This window comes from Monodon monoceros, unplaced genomic scaffold (assembly GCF_005190385.1).
Source record: "Monodon monoceros isolate NGI ecotype Baffin Bay Population unplaced genomic scaffold, NGI_Narwhal_1 Super_Scaffold_16, whole genome shotgun sequence".
Classification (NCBI taxonomy): domain Eukaryota; kingdom Metazoa; phylum Chordata; class Mammalia; order Artiodactyla; family Monodontidae; genus Monodon; species Monodon monoceros.
In genome coordinates, this window is record NW_021703772.1 from 102,595,627 (window position 1) to 102,611,334 (window position 15,708).

At 44.6% G+C, this 15,708-nt stretch overlaps 1 protein-coding gene across 2 annotated transcripts; it reads left to right on the forward strand.

Moving 5' to 3' along the window:
* Positions 1 to 6,075: 6,075 nt before the first annotated feature.
* TSN (translin) lies at positions 6,076 to 14,022 on the forward strand. 2 transcript variants are annotated; one of them, XM_029226070.1, is made up of 6 exons: positions 6,076 to 6,303; positions 7,479 to 7,572; positions 8,525 to 8,621; positions 10,263 to 10,378; positions 11,332 to 11,411; positions 12,047 to 14,022. In XM_029226070.1, the coding sequence occupies exons 1-6, from the start codon at positions 6,238 to 6,240 to the stop codon at positions 12,278 to 12,280; spliced, it is 687 nt and encodes a 228-aa protein (XP_029081903.1). In that variant the 5' UTR covers positions 6,076 to 6,237; the 3' UTR covers positions 12,281 to 14,022. The 2 variants fall into 2 exon arrangements, with proteins under 2 accessions (XP_029081903.1, XP_029081904.1); XM_029226071.1 differs by lacking the exon at positions 11,332 to 11,411 and having other exon boundaries at positions 6,111 to 6,303.
* Positions 14,023 to 15,708: the final 1,686 nt, after the last annotated feature.

Genomic DNA, 15,708 nt, shown 5'->3' on the forward strand with positions numbered 1-15,708 from the left:
CTTTGCAGATGTAATTAAGTTCAGATGAGGTCGTGCTGGAGAAAGTTGGGCCCTAATCCAATGACTAATGTCCTTACAGGAAGAAGGACGTTTGGGGACACACACACACACACACACACACACACACAGGGAGAATGCCGCGTGAGGACAGAGGCAGAGGTTGGAGTGATGCTGTTGGAAGCTAAGGAACGCCAAGGATTGCTGGCAACCACAGGAATCTGGGAAGAGGTAAAGGAGGATTCTTCCCTAGAGCCTTCAAGAGCATGGCCCTACCAGCATCTGGAACTTGGATTTCTAGCCTCCAGAACTGTGAGAGAAGACATTTCTGTTTTAAGCCATTCAGTTTGTGATCATTTGTAATGGCAGCCCTAGGAAACGAATACAGTTACCATATTTGGTGCAGCCTGAAATGGTTTTCTGAGGAAAATACTTTGATTGGTCCTGGACCTGTCTTGCCTTTTAGGGCCAGGTGCTGCAGGAGCTCCTGGATGTTCACAGAAGGCTACCAGGCCACCCTCTCCATGGCCTTCACCAGACCACAGAAGTCAGCCCTTAACTGGGGACAGGGTCTCTCAGCCCCTGGATCGCACCGCAGCCCAGACAGGACCTGTTTCATTTCCCCGCTTCTGAGTCTGGGTCATTCACAGTACCTTCCCGTGACATACGCTTTGGCCCTGCTGGGGACCATCTTTTTCTGCTGTTCCTCGGCTGCCCAGGGCCCAAGGGTCACTCTGGGACCTGGGCAGGTGGTCACGGGAGCTGATGTGGCATCCTGGTCAGAGAGTCCAGAAACCCCCCAGCCATGTGCCAGGGGAGATTGTCCTCCTCTCAGGTGGGGCCTCAGTCTTCTCAGCCGTGAAGAAGACATTGGGTGAGATGATTGTTAAGTCTCCTGGGGTAGGGGTGGGGGAGTCTGCACTCTTTAGTGGCAGCAGCAACACTACTAACGATCAGACTGGCAGCTGGCCTTCTGCGTGCCCCAGGTGACAGGCTAGTGTCACCTGTGTTTGTCCTTCCACCCTCCCTCCCTCCCTCCGTTCCTTTCTTCCTTCTTTCTGATTTTGTATGTAGGCAGGGAGGCTGCTTGGGTGGGACGGCTCTCACTGAGCTGGACCGTCCCGTACACACTGCCTTTGCATCCTGTCCCCAGCACACGTTGCCAGGGCCACCCCAGCCCTCCCCGCCTGGGCACTTAACAACCCACATGCTTCCAGGCACTTCCGCAGACCCCTGATTGGACGGTTGAGTGTGCTCACTGCAGGTCTCTCCCTTCCTTTTCCCCAACTGCCCTTGCATATCTGCTGGGACAGAATAGTGGCATGCCTTTCCCATGGTGTCACCATCACCACCTATGGGCTGGGGGTCCAGCATGGCGAGGGCTGCTGGCTGTGATTTGAGGTGGGGCTGGCGGCAGAGCGGGACCAGCTGCAGGGCGAGGAGGGATGTGCTGAGTGTCCGGGCAGCTGGGCCTTGGGAGGAGAGGGCTCTGTGGGGCGGTCCTGAGAGGGGAGCCAGTGGGCACCGGCAGGGGCTGAGGTGCCTGCCCAGCCCTGCCCACCTTCCTCCTCCCCTGCTCTCCCCCCTTTCCATCGCTCTGCCTGGTCCCTGCAGGGCCGTCCAACATGCCACTCCTGGGACGTGGGCCCAGCTACCAGAGTCAGCCTGCTTGGCCCTGCCCTGCTGCCCCTTGCTCAGGCACAGGGCTTCTGGGCATGGAACTGAAAGGGACAATTTTAGGGGAAGAAGTGGGGAGCACTTCTCATCTGTGTCACCCGGTTCAACCGTGGAGCCTCAATGCATGTCACCTGACAAACTAAAAATTCAGTCTGCAGACCATTTAGGGCCACATGACCTGAGGCTGGGAGGGACATTTTTTCCTCTGTCCTGTAGGTGACTGTCACCTGGGCCACATCCTGCCCTGTTCTGGGTTTAACATCATGCACAGCCCCAAATCCAGACCTCGAGTGTGGCAGTGACCCTGGCAAAGCTGGGTGGACCACCGGGGGGATAGGGATGGGGAGAGTGGAGAGTGGGGCCTGCCTAGAGGGCCCAGGTTCCCTCTGAAAACCCATGGACTGACTCAGCAATGCCCTCCTTCATCCCAGGATCCTTTCCTGCCTTCAGTGGGGCTGTGGGTCATGGTGTCCTGGGTCCTGCAGTCTGAATCCTGGTGCCCTCTTCCCAGCCTGTGTTAATCATGTTTGCATTTTCTGATGTTTTGACACCTTAAAAAGCTTGCTGGTGGTTTGGGGTTAGCAGGTGCAAACTATTGTATCTAGAATGGATAAACAACAAGGTCCTACTGTAGAGCACAGGGAACTGTATTCAATATCCTGCAATAAACCATAATGGAAAAGAATATATATATAGATAGACAGATAGATAGATAGATCACTTTGCTATACACCAAAAGCTAACACAACATTGTAAATCAACTACGCTTCAATAAAGAAAAAAAAAAGCTTGCTGGCTGCAGAGAGACTGTCCCTCCCAGTGCTAGCCAATTGTTAGAGACAGCAAAGGGCTCAGCCTGGAGCATCTCCTTACCTGACTCTCACACACCAAGCCAATATCCCCTCCCCTAAATCATGCCAAGGCGAGGTACCAGGCAACTTGAGACCACTCCTGTAGCCTGAAGTCCACCAGAAGCATTCACATTGGCCAGTCCTGAGCTCATCGCCCTGCCCTGCCCCGCCCCGCCCTGCCCGTGGCCACAGGGACACAGGGACACAGGCTCTGGCTTGGCTTTCCCTCACTCCTGCTCCTCCTTCCTGACCAAACCTGGTGCTTCCCCGTGTGGCACTGCCTGGCACGGTGCGCCCTGTCTTCTCAGGAGACGCAAGGAATAAATTCTTCTGTCAATGGCACTGGCCTCTCTAGCTGTCATTATGTCAGCTCTATAAAATCTCCTGCTTACACAGCCCAAGGCCCATCTCTTTTTTCTCTCTCTGCACTGACTCCCTAACCCCTTCTCCTGTTCTCAGACTGCAGGCCACAGCTCCCAACCAGACTTCTGTTTCTCCCCTCTTGCCCTTCAATGAACCTTGCAGATGTGCACCACCCATGACCTTGTCTGCAGTACTATTAAATAAGGTATAATTTCACCCTTAAATTAGCCCAGAATGTCTACAGTGTTAATATTCACACTGGGGAGAGAGCAGCCAAGCTGGCTCCTTCAGGCCCTGGTGGGCAGGGGAATGAAAATGAAATCAAGCTCTTTGCAGAGGGATTTGGCAAAATATGTCAAGAACTTTAAAAACAGGACTTATCAAAAGAATGATCTTATTATCATTTTAAAATTTCTAACTTTAATTTTTTAAATTGAAGTATAGTTGACTTACAACATTGTATTAATTTCAGGTGTACAATTGGTAATTTGACATTTTAATAGCTTATACTCTGTATAGAGTTATTATAAAATTTTGGCTTTTTCACTGTGCTGTACATTACATCCCTGGTAACTTATCTATTTATTTAGTTTTAACTTCCTATTTCATATCTTGTAGTTTGTACCTCTTAATCCCCTTATCCATTTTGCCCCTCCCCCCACCTCTCTCCTCCCTGGCAACCACCAGTTGGTTCTCTGTATCTGTTTGTCTGTTTCTGCTTTGCTATGTTTGATCATTTGTTTTATTTTTTAGATTCCACATATAAGTGATATTATATAGTATTTGTCTTTCTTTGCCTGACTTATTTCACTGAGCATAATACCCTCCAGGTCAACCAATGTTGTCACATTTGGTAAAATTTATTCTTTTTTTATGGCTGAGTAGTATGCCATTGCATCTATATACCACGTCTTCTTTATCCATTCATCTGTTGATGGACACTTAGGTTGCTTCCATATTTTGGCTATTGTAACTAGTGCTGCTATGAACATTGGGGTGCATGTATCTTTTCAAATTTGTGTTTTTGTTTTCTTTGGATAAATACCCAGGACTGGAATTGCTGGATTGTATGCTAGTTCTATTTCTAATTTTTGATAAATCTCCATAGTGTTCTCCATAGTGCCTCCACCAATTTACATTCCCACCGCCAGCATAGGAGGTTCACTTTTTTCCACATCCTCACCAACACCTGTTATCTCGTCTTTTTTTTAAAAAATAAATTTATTTATTTATTTATTTATGGCTGCGTTGGGTCTTTGTCACTGTATGGGCTTTCTCTAGTTCTCTAGTTGCGGCGAGCAGGGGCTACTCCTTGCTGTGGTGTGCCGCCTTCTCATTGTGGTGGCTTCTCTTGTTGCAGAGCAAGGGCTCTAGGCACGTGGGCTCAGTAGTTGTGGCTGGTGGGCTCTAGAGTGCAGGCTCAGTAGTTGTGGCGCATGGGCTTAGTTGCTCTGCGGCATGTGGGATCTTCCTGGACCAGGGCTCGAACCTGTGTCCCCTGCATTGGCAAATGGATTCTTAACCACTGCGCCACCAGGGAAGTCCCTTTTTTCTTTTTCATATAGCCATTCTGACAGGTGTGAGGTGATATCTTATTGTGGTTTTGATTTGCATTTCCCTGGTGATATCTTTTCATGTGCCTGTTGCCCATCTGTATATCAAAAGGAAATGACTTTACATACTGATAAGGGCTTACGAAGACTTTCATCACAATGCTATTTATAATAGAAAGAACCGAAATAGCCCATAAGGGACTGACTGTGTTAATAAACAGGACATGTCCATTCCACCAAAAACAAACAAAAAAATACACATTAACAATGTCTGCATTTCAAAAATTATTTTTAAAAATGGTAAAAAAATGAGAAAATGTTAATTTTTAAGTGATAAGGATTACTAGAATTGAATGAGAAAGATGAAAACTTTATAGTAAGATGTGCAAAAAGCATAGCGAATTCCCAAAAGAAATTTCAATGTATATATGATGATAATAGCATGGTGATGAAGACAGCTCATTTAGATTACAGCTTCATCTTGTAATAGCTGCATATGACCTTAGGCAAGTCAATTAATCTGTTAACATAGTAACATCATTTATAAGATAAAAATAGTATCAAATTCGCAGAAGTATATTGGAGATAAAATATGACCTTTCATGTAAAGTTTTCAAATAACGTCTGGCGCAAAGCAAACAATAAACTATCATTTAGTTGATATAAGTAATCATTTAAATTCATATGGAGTGTATCCTACACACACATACACATTTGTATCTGTAGGGTAGATGTATGGAATAACTGCAAGGTTAAACAAGAAATCATTACAGCCCGTGCCTCAAGGAAGGGGAATGAGGGAAGGTAGTAGTTGAGAAGAAGAGAAACTTCCCACCCGGCACGCTTAAAAATTCATATAATCTAAAAAAAGGCAACACAATCCTACAGAGAAGTTAAAATTTAAAAAAAATTACACAGAGAAAAATTTCACTTTCAATCCATCCCCTTAATTACAGTCCCGCATACACTATTTTTCCCGAGTATTTTTCTGCAGAGACGAATGTACTGTTTCCCTTTTTACGAAGACTGCAATCTACATTCTTTTTATGCGTACCCTTCAGTATCGAAGCATCTTCCCGCCAACTGCTGTTGGATAAAACACCATGTACAGTAGTCGGCCCTCCGTATCTGCGGTTCCGCACCGCAAATTCGACCAACCCCAGGTAGAAATATTCAAAAAAAAAATTCCAAAGCTCCGAAAAGCAAAGCTTGAATTTGCGTGCACCAGCAACTATGTACATATTATTCGTAGTGTATTTACAACTATTTACTTAATGCATTTTATTAGGTATAACTAATACCTAATTACAAGTAAGCAAAGTATTACAGGAGGATGTGCGTAGGTTATACTCAAATGCTACGCCATTTCATATAAGGGACTTGAGGATCCTCAGATTTTGGCATCGTGCAGGGCTCCTGGCACCAAACCCCCAACAAGACACCGGTGTGGACTTCACGAGCTAATAGCGGGATGCCCCACACCTCTAAACCCAAGCCCCAGTCCTCAGGCCCACGTGGTCCGAGGACCCCTTCCCGGGCTGTTTTCGGTGATGCCTGTCAGAACAGCCCTGCCCACCTTGCTATGCCTCCCGGGCAGCGCCTCAGGCAGAGCGGCGGACAGCCCGGCCTTCTGCGCGCCGTGGGCCTGGGAGGACCCCAGCGACAGCCCCAGCGCAGGGCCCGGTGGACGCGGCCGCTGTGGTGGCGGGCGTTGTGACTGACGGCGCCGGTTGTCTCCCGAACGAACTCGGCTGGCCACCCTCGCCGCCCTGGCTGACACTCGTGCGGCCGGCGCCATGTCTGTGAGCGAGATCTTCGTGGAGCTGCAGGGCTTTTTGGCTGCCGAGCAGGACATCCGAGAGGCGAGCCCCCTCTCTCCCCATCCCCTTTCCCTCTCCTTGCCTAGCTGGGCCGCGACGCCCGGCCCTCCTCCGTCGCTCAGATTCGAGCGGTGGGGAATACTCCGGGGGTGGGTTGCTCCCGTCTTGTTTTGGCTCAGGGCACTTCCCTCCCCCGGCCCCCGATTCCGCTGCCAGGTCCTGGTTCCCTGTGTTCGGGGCTCGGTTCCTTGGCATCACCTACCTCATTTGGGTGTCAGTTTTCCTCCTTTTTAGCGTATGATTATGTCGAAGCCTCAGTTAGCGCTTGGGACTCAGACGACACGTGTTTGTTGTGTTTGTTTATTGGTGTCTTAAAAGCACGTGTGCCCTTCTCTTTAAAACTCTCCTATGGCTTCTCATTCCACGTAGGATAAAAATCCAGACTACTGTGGCTCACAGGTCTCTCTCTCCAGTCTCATTTTACGCCTTCTTCCGTTGTGTGTTATGCTCAGTTTACCTCCCTTTTATTCCTCTAGTTCCCCAAATAGCTTCCTGCCTCAGGACTTTTGCACGTACTGCTTGCTTTTCCCGGAATGCACTACTTTTCCACTCTTTTCCTGGTTGTCTCGTGTTCACCTCCTTGATGTCAAAATGTGAATAATTTTTTACCTTGTTATGTTTACTTCTAGTAGTGCGTTACCATTAAAAAAAATTGTGTGATGGTTATTTTTTAAACGCCTCCCCCGTTATACTCTAAAGGAAGGAAGGGACTGCCTGCTTGGTTCCTCAGTAGTTACACAGTGCCTAAAAATGTGCTCAGTGAATATTTGTAAAATGAATGAATGAAAAATACCCGATCCTTGTATTGCGTTTCATTCTTCTCTTGTTGGTTTACGTGTGGGTGCCTCATCTCCTTTAGTGTTGGAGTGGGATATTTTGGGTGAGTGGGTGGCAATTAGCCTTTGAAGTCTATATCAGGAATCTAAGGCTTTTTAGTGACTTCCTGAAGGTCTTACAGAGGAAGTAAGTGGAAAAGTCAAAATTCAAATCTGGATATTTTGTGCACCATTCATGTCCTTGTAAATGTTGCTAGTGTTTTGAATCTACGTGAAGGTGTCATAGATCAAATATGCTATTTAGTATTTTTGGTTTGAGGCTATGATAATATAATGATTATGTTGGATTTATTTGATATTTTCATCTTGAATTCTTTCTAGGAAATCCGAAAAGTTGTACAGAGTTTAGAACAAACAGCTCGAGAGATTTTAACGCTACTGCAAGGGGTCCATCAGGGTGCTGGGTTTCAGGACAGTAAGTTCTTCGTTTTGATTTTGAAGGTTTTTATCCAATTTATTGATCTCTCATTTAAAGAGTTAATTTACATCCAGAAGACATATCAAATCTGTATTATTTACTCTGAAAAATGTCTCTCATGCTTTATGGTGAGTAAAAATTGGTGAAGTGGGTGAGTTGATCATTTTACAGATTTCCAGAATTCTGTGTATTTTGATATTCTAGTTTCACGTAGGTGGAAATAGGAATGTTTTCTCCTGTGAAAGAGTTATACTGATGATAATTGTGGTAGTTTCGTAGCTGTCCTGTGTATCTAGCAACTTTTATATGGCTCTTTTTCTTAAACCCAGTCTTTCAGTCATTGAAAATAATTTAATATGCATTTGTAGATAATGAAATGGCCAGTGTAAAATGTTGTCAATGTGTTTACAGTCAGCTCTTCTTTGGGTATCAAGTACGAGAAGTTTAGACATGGAACCTCCATTGAAAGATGCAGTCAGCACAACTGAGAGAGCTGAAATATAGTTTCAGATAGATAATGATATAATGATGTAATTAACAGGTGTCAGGGGCAAGTCATTTTTCTAGGTGATACAGAGTTGGTCAGCCTGATTGAGAATAATTATAAAGCTGCCTTTTGACCAAATATGGGAGCTAGAAGCAGTCCAATTTTAGGCATCCTTTGGGGACTGACTAGGAAAGGCAGCTTAAAGATGAGGTTATTTATGACAGTTTACCAGTATGTTACCCAACATATTCCCTTTTAGCAATTTTTTGTTTGTTTATTTTTTAGTAGGGAAGCTAGGTATGAAATTTTGAGAGCCAGATTGAAAGCAGAGCTGCATACCCTACATTTGGTCATGAGATTTTAAAAAAATTTCCAGGTAGACTACATAGATTTTAAGCAAGAAGTGTATTTGAAATCTGCTCAGTCTGTCATTATTATGTTTGATTATCTTTTTGTGATCAGTTCCAAAGAGGTGTTTGAAAGCTCGAGAACATTTTGGTACAGTAAAAACACATCTGACGTCTTTGAAGACCAAGTTTCCTGCTGAACAGTATTACAGGTTTGTAAGACAACTAACATCTTTTATAACGTTAAGTAAAAAAAGGCAAGAGAAAAATTATATGTACTAAAATGATTGCTTTGGTAAAAATCCCTCTACTTAGGAGAAGCAACAGAAAGGAAATGGAACTGTTAATAGTGGTGGTATTTTAATGGTGACAAAATTGTTGATTTTATTTTTTTCTCCCTTTTACTTTCAAAATTTTCTTAAGGAACATGTATAATTTTTGCAATGAAAAGGTAATTAAAAAGAAAATATGTATTGTGTGAAGGTCAAAATAGAGAATGTCTTTCTAGTATACTTGTGAAGTTGGATGAACCCTATCTTTGCTGTTAAGGTTATGAGATTAAGTGGCAGTGTATGTGTGTGTATATAAATATACTGAATATCGAATTTCACTGCCAAGTGACATATGTGGGTAATATGCCATATCTCCTTGAATGTACAACACTATTAATTTTAAGATACAATGTTATTTTTCATAACACTAGGGAAAAAATTTGTTAATCATAATTGTGAAATGTAGATTGTACAATACATCATGATTTCGTAGATGTTAAACTGGGAAAAACTGAGTGTTGATGAAATATAGTAAATAGGAACCTAAACTTTTCTACTTATGCTTGCTTTCTCACTAGAGAAGATGTTCTTTTAAGACACGTTATAGGCAAGGAATAGTTAGGACATGTATGTGGGGAGTGGATAGTATAACCTCACAAGATTCTTTAAAGGTAGGGGCCCGCAAACTACTGTGGCCTTTTATATTTTATATAAATATATTTATATTTTAAAGAGTTGTTAAGAAAAAAAAAATAAGAGTATGTGACAGAGACTGAAAGTGACCCACAAAGCCTCAATCACAGAAAAGGTTTGTTGACCCCTGCTGTAAGGTAATAACTGATGCTTAGAGAAGTAGGACAATAGAACTGGCAGGGTCTTTAGAGACCATGGTGTTTGGAGTTCACACACAGGCTGCCCTCTGGCTGATTTGGACCTCAGAATGTTTTGTTTGGCCTGGGTTTTTTTGAAAGATGGTTTTGAATTTGTTGCCACATTTGAAAATCAGGAGGCATAGCATAAATATCTAGGGGTTGTAAAATTTCTATTTCTTTTTCAGGCTCCTAGCTTGGTTTAACTGCAGTATCCCAAGGTTTTAAGTTCACCTGTTTAGTGACTGCAAATGGTAGTTATTTCCTATGTGTGTGGATCAGGAGTTTCTTGATACCCTGCACTCAGTTCAGAGAATAACACAGTCAGGTGCTGAGGCTGATGTACAGTTGTGGCTCTCATCAATCTTCATTCGCCCACATTTATTTTTCTCAGAGCAGTGTTATTGTATTTACTGATTAAACTTCTAAAGCACAGTTGCTCTTGTCCATAGCCTTTGGTTGTAAAGTTTTGCATTCATCAAAATTGGACCATGCTTCTCATTCATTGAAATTATAGTAAGTAATTGTTATAAATTTGGACTGGCAAATCCAGTCCAGTGTACTTACGCTGAATCCATCTCATATACTTAAATGTCACGTTGCTCTTACACGTTTTATAAGTTTTATTTGAAAATGGCCCCACTCCTCACGTGTCTGGCCATGGCTGCCCCCGTTCTGTCTTTCTGACGCTGGTGCCTCACGCTCGCTGCAGGTTTCACGAGCACTGGAGGTTTGTGCTGCAGCGCCTGGTCTTCTTGGCAGCCTTCGTCGTGTACTTGGAGTCGGAGACCCTGGTGACTCGAGAGGCGGTCACGGAGATCCTTGGCAGTGAGTGTCCGCAGGCGTGTCTACCTGCAGGGCCAGCTGAGGTTTTGGTGGGGCGGCTTTCTATTTATGGAAACAAATGAGAGCTAAATGGAAAACGGGTTACTTGGAAACAGAAAAACTAAAAATATGTAGTGGCTTGCTCTTTGTACTTGGGCGTTCCTTTGAGTTTTTAAAAACGTCAAGCCTACAGAAAAGTTGAAAGAACAGTGCAGTGAACCCCTGTGTACCCCTCACTTAGATCCTCTACTTGTTCACATTTTGGCCCATCTGCTTAGTCTCTTACTGTGTGTGCCTTGGGGGCACATGTGAACCGTTTGAAAGCCGGGTGTAGGGACCATGACTTGTCATTTCAGTGCTTCAGCATGCACTTCTAAAAACAAAGGTATTCTCAGACATAACATATATTCTTGGTGGTATTATTATTATTATTTTTGGTTGAAAATTTATTTATTATTTTTGGCTGCGTTGGGTCTTCATTGCTGCACGTGGGCTTTCTCTAGTTGCGGCGAGCAGGGGCTACTCTTCATTGTGGTGCGCGGGCTTCTCATTGCGGTGGTTTCTCTTGTTGCGGAGCACAGGCTCTAGGCGCGGGTGCTCAGTAGTTGCAGCGCACGGGCTTAGTTGCTCCACGGCATGGGGGGATCTTCCTGGACCAGGGCTCGAACCCATGTCCCCTGCATTGGCAGGCAGATTCTTAGCCACTGTGACAGCAGGGAAACCCTTTGGTGGTATTATATTTTGAAAGAAGAATGGAAGGAAAAATTGAATTCTGCTTGAGAGCATGAAAAGTCCACAGTGCCAAGGATATGTCCACATTCAAAAGATAGTTTTGAAGGACTTGTTCCTTTTTCACTTTGAGAGAAATTACACGTGTGTGTATGTGTCTGTAGTTTAAAAAATTTTTAGGTGTAAGTTGTATTTCCATCGCGACCTGTCTTTGTTATATTTTCTAGTTGAGCCAGATCGGGAGAAGGGATTTCACCTGGATGTAGAAGATTATCTCTCAGGAGTTCTCATTCTTGCTAGTGAACTGGTAAGAAGCTTAGTGATTTGTCATTTGCTCTTTTGATTTTTCCACTTCATTGTCAGTTTTTTAAAATGGGTACAAAAATTCAGAAGCCTCGTTCTTTTCTAAGCCACCTGTCGGTCACAGGGTAGTCATTGACTGTGTACTGTGTGTGTTAGGTTTTGCTGGGATAGCGGTTCAGACGATGAGGTGGCTGTGCACACTTAACTATTGTGTGCATTTTTAGAAAATGAGAATACCTCCTTTCAAAGTAGTGGTGAGGCATATATTCCTGGTGACTGCATTAATTCATATAATTGTCTGGGGGAACAATTTAACTATATAACTGTATAAATTATTCTTGCCTTTATCTCCTTCATCTCCTGAGAAATTATCCTATAAAAGTAATTCAAAAGAAGAGAAAAAGCTGTTATAAAGGTGTTCACTATAACCTATTCATATTTATGAAAAGTTGGAGGCCACAGAAACTCCAACAAAAGGCCAATGATTTCTTAAGTTATTAAGTAAGTTAGTAAGATCAAGCAGTTGTCAGAACTGGAATTATGAGGGGCAGTATGGAGACGTGTTGCGGCCCGTGGGCCTGGTGGCCGCGGCCAGGAGGAGGAGCCCTGCTGTGACATCCCCGCTTCTCTGTCCCGCAGTCGAGACTGTCGGTCAACAGCGTGACCGCCGGAGACTACTCCCGGCCCCTGCACATCTCCACCTTCATCAACGAGCTGGATTCCGGCTTCCGCCTCCTCAACCTCAAAAACGACTCCCTGCGGAAGCGCTACGACGGCCTGAAGTACGACGTGAAGAAAGTGGAGGAGGTGGTCTACGACCTCTCCATCCGTGGCTTCAACAAGGAGACGGCGGCGGCCTGTGTGGAGAAGTAGGGGCTCTCCGCGCGCCCCGCTGACCCCAGCCCGGCGCCTCTCACAGTCGTTAGGATGCCCATTGCTAAACACCGCGCTTCATTTTCTTAACCGGTTGTGTGGTGTATCAGAGTTGAAACACTTTTTTTGGGTGTGAAAGAATAGCCTTTACAAGGACAGAGTTTTCTTTGTCGTTTCAGTGAATTTGCTCTGTAACTCAGTGTATTTCAGTTCTGTCAAAAAGTGTAAATGCCAACCTCTTGGTAAAGTTCTTTTCTTGCTTACCCTGATGCTGTCAATGTACTGATGGAGAGCTTTACTGTCTTGTTTGTGATTCTTCCAGGAGTGACCCTTGATGTTTTCTATATCCAAATTAGCCATCCATACCCAGGTATGCCCTGGATACCGTATAAAAATAGTTAACTCAAAAGGATGGTTGCCAAGCGAAGGACAAGTTATTTTATATTTTCCTTCCTCATTTTAAACCTTCTGAGTAAATCAGATGTTGAATTTTTTTGCAAGGGAAGTATAGCCCCAGGGTTCTCTCTCACTGCCATCAAAATATCAAAGATTAAACTGCAAAGTCAAGTTCAGCAGATTATTTGGGGACATTTTTGTATTAAGGATTGAGTAACATCATCTGGCTCTGCTTACCAGGTGGGGAGTAGGGGTAGTGTTTTAAAACACCTCTGTGTTCTGATGTTGCCTTAACATTCTGCTGTTGCAGCAGGTAAACATTGCGTCCACACACATCTTGAACTAACATTTCATATGATGTATTTCTGAGCTATGAAACTTTTTACCTAATAGCCAGGTAGACTGCTAGGTCTGGGAGTGTAAAGCCACTCAGCGGAGTTAATTCTCAACACCCTGACTGGTGATGTTCTGACTGAAGAATGCTATGCTTGGTCTGGAAGTAAGAGAAAACCTTGAATTAAAAAACAAACAAAAAAAATTAGCTGATTTGGTCGTGTTTTTTCGAGTAAGCAATTCTCTCAGGTTGTTGATTATTCCAACAGTCACGTTTTACAGTTTTGGGCAAGTCACATGTATCTCATTGGCACCGCCCCCCTCCCAATTTTCAGGTAGTACTTGCCATGTAATTTTGCTGTTGAGATATTATTAAAATGGTGACTTAATCCACAGCATCTTGGAGCTCACTGAAGGGAAGGTGCCAGTGTGTCCAGAATGATAGGAAGTATTTAGAAGTGTCACCCTCTCATGCCTAATATGGGTTTGGGGTTCCTGTTTGTACAGTAGGATATTTGGCATGGCCATCAGAGCTGTTACCAGGCTGAGTTAAGGACTGATCAGATTTTCCATCATGAGGAAAGAAGTAGAAATGAGACATAAATTGCTATGCATAGTTGCATTTTAGAACAATTTTCTTGACAGCTCTTTCTGCAGAAGAATTTGGAAAGAAAAATGTTATAGAGTCTTAAAGTGCCTAGGATGGTCACCTCAAATGTGCAGTAATAGCACTGCCTGGACTGAGCATAAAAGGCTTTGAATTCCATGATCAAACATATGCAGTAAGTTTGATCATAGCTTTCTTTGCCTCTTTAAGTACCAATTCTACTTGAGAACAGTAAAGTTCTTGGCAGAAGTTGTGGATTTCACTTTTCACAAATAACGTTTTAAGTGGAGGAGCACATTCTGGTTTTATACTCCGTTCGGGGATGTACAAGTGTCACGTGTATGATTATTCTGTTGTGTGTGTTGCCGGCTTGTTGTAAAGCAATAAAAACAGTTTCTTTCTTTTCTTTTTTTTGTTTTTTGGTCTTTTTGTCACTTAGTGTGCTGCCATGAGAACTCTTCTACATGGGCAGTAAGTTCTGAATGGTTTTTGAGGCTGAAGAAGACTGGGGTGATGAGCCCACACTGCTGTGTGGTAGAGCAGCCACTGAGCTGTGTACTGTAAAGTGTAGGTAATGTTGCTGCGCTCTCCCCTGGTTGGGAGATAACTGGTATTTTAACTGAAGATGTTGGGAAGCCTTGGCTCTGGTTCTGGGACACCAAGATTGCTTTTTCCAACTTTAGAAAATCAAGCAGGTTAGAATAGAGATGAGTTAGTGGATGCTTTCTTTATAGATATATTTATGAGGAGAAGATGAGAGCCCCATAAATACTAGAAAGGATTTGCTCTGTCTTAAACTTGAACAATGAGTGATGCTTAAGAGAATTTAATAAAGAACAAAAGCTCCTTTGGCTGTGTTCTGAGACCTTGACTTGAGCAAGTGGCTAAAGGGATGATTTGGATATGCAGGCTGCTCCTGCCATCGTTTCATGATTGTGCGCTCAGAAGTTGTAGCTTTCTTCTTTCGTGGTCTAGACCGAACTGTTTGTCCCAGGTAGCACATCACTGTCATGCCTCACACCAGAATAAGATTCTCCCTGAGCCTGAAACAGTTTCTTTTCTTAGTCACTGTAATAAGCATTAAACAAATAAAAACAAACCATCCCCCTTCCCCCCATACAATAACATTGAAGGGAGGCGAAACTGACTGGGATGGTTGGTTGAATGAGGAAGGCATGAAGGAGACGGAGGCATCCAGCTTAACTGTCAGGTTTCTGGTCTGGAAGCCTCCAGGAGGCTCAGGTGCCGCTAGCCAACGTGAGGCTCGTAGGGGGAAACGCGTGGCTCGAGGCGGCTGGGCAGACAGTGTGCTTGCTTTTGGACGTGTGGGACTGATGGTGCTTGCGGAGCAGCTGGCTGAGGTGCCCAGCAGGACTTCGGGTGTGAGGGAAATGGGGAGTCCTCGAGAGAGCTTCGGGTGGCGTTAGCGTATGTGTGGTAGATGAATCGGGAGAGCGGGTGGGATCTCCCTGGAGGGCGTGTGGATTGAGAAGCTCAGGGCTGAGGACAGAGCCCTGGTTACCAGCAGGGGAGAGGGAGGGAGTGGAGCCACGAGGAGTGGTCAGAGAGGCTGACAGAACAGGGGGAGTGCCTCGGCACAGAAGCCAGGGGAATGAAGGGTCTTCGGAAGGTTTGTTTATTTATTTATTTTTATAATTTATTTTATTTATTTTTGGCTGCATCGGGTCTTAGTTGCAGCACGCAGGCGCTTTGTTGAGGCGTGCGGGATCTTTTGTTGTGGAGCGTGAGCTTCTCTCTAGTTGTGGCGTGAGGGTTTTTCTCTTCTCTCTAGTTGTGGCGCGCAGGGTCCAGGGCGCGTGGGCTCTGTAGTTTGCGGCACGCAGGCTCTCTAGTTGAGGCGGGCAAGCTCAACAGTTGTGGTGCACGGGCTTAGTTGCCCTGCGGCATGTGGGATGTTAGTTCCCTGACCAGGGCTCGAGCCCATGTCCCCTGCATTGGAAGGCGGATTCTTTACCATTGGACCACCAGGGAAGTCCCAGGAAGGTTTTTTTAGGTGAGAGATTTAAAATGTACAATTTCAGGGCTTCCTTGGTGGCACAGAGGTTAAGAATCCGCCTGCCAATGCAGGGGA

Coding starts and splice junctions, on each gene's coding strand:
- TSN (XM_029226070.1), top strand. CDS start 6,238: ATGTCTGTGAGCGAGATCTTCGTGGAGCTGCAGGGCTTTTTGGCTGCC. Junction 8,622..10,262: donor CCTGCTGAACAGTATTACAG/GTTTGTAAGACA, acceptor CGCTCGCTGCAG/GTTTCACGAGCACTGGAGGT. Junction 10,379..11,331: donor GGTCACGGAGATCCTTGGCA/GTGAGTGTCCGC, acceptor TATATTTTCTAG/TTGAGCCAGATCGGGAGAAG.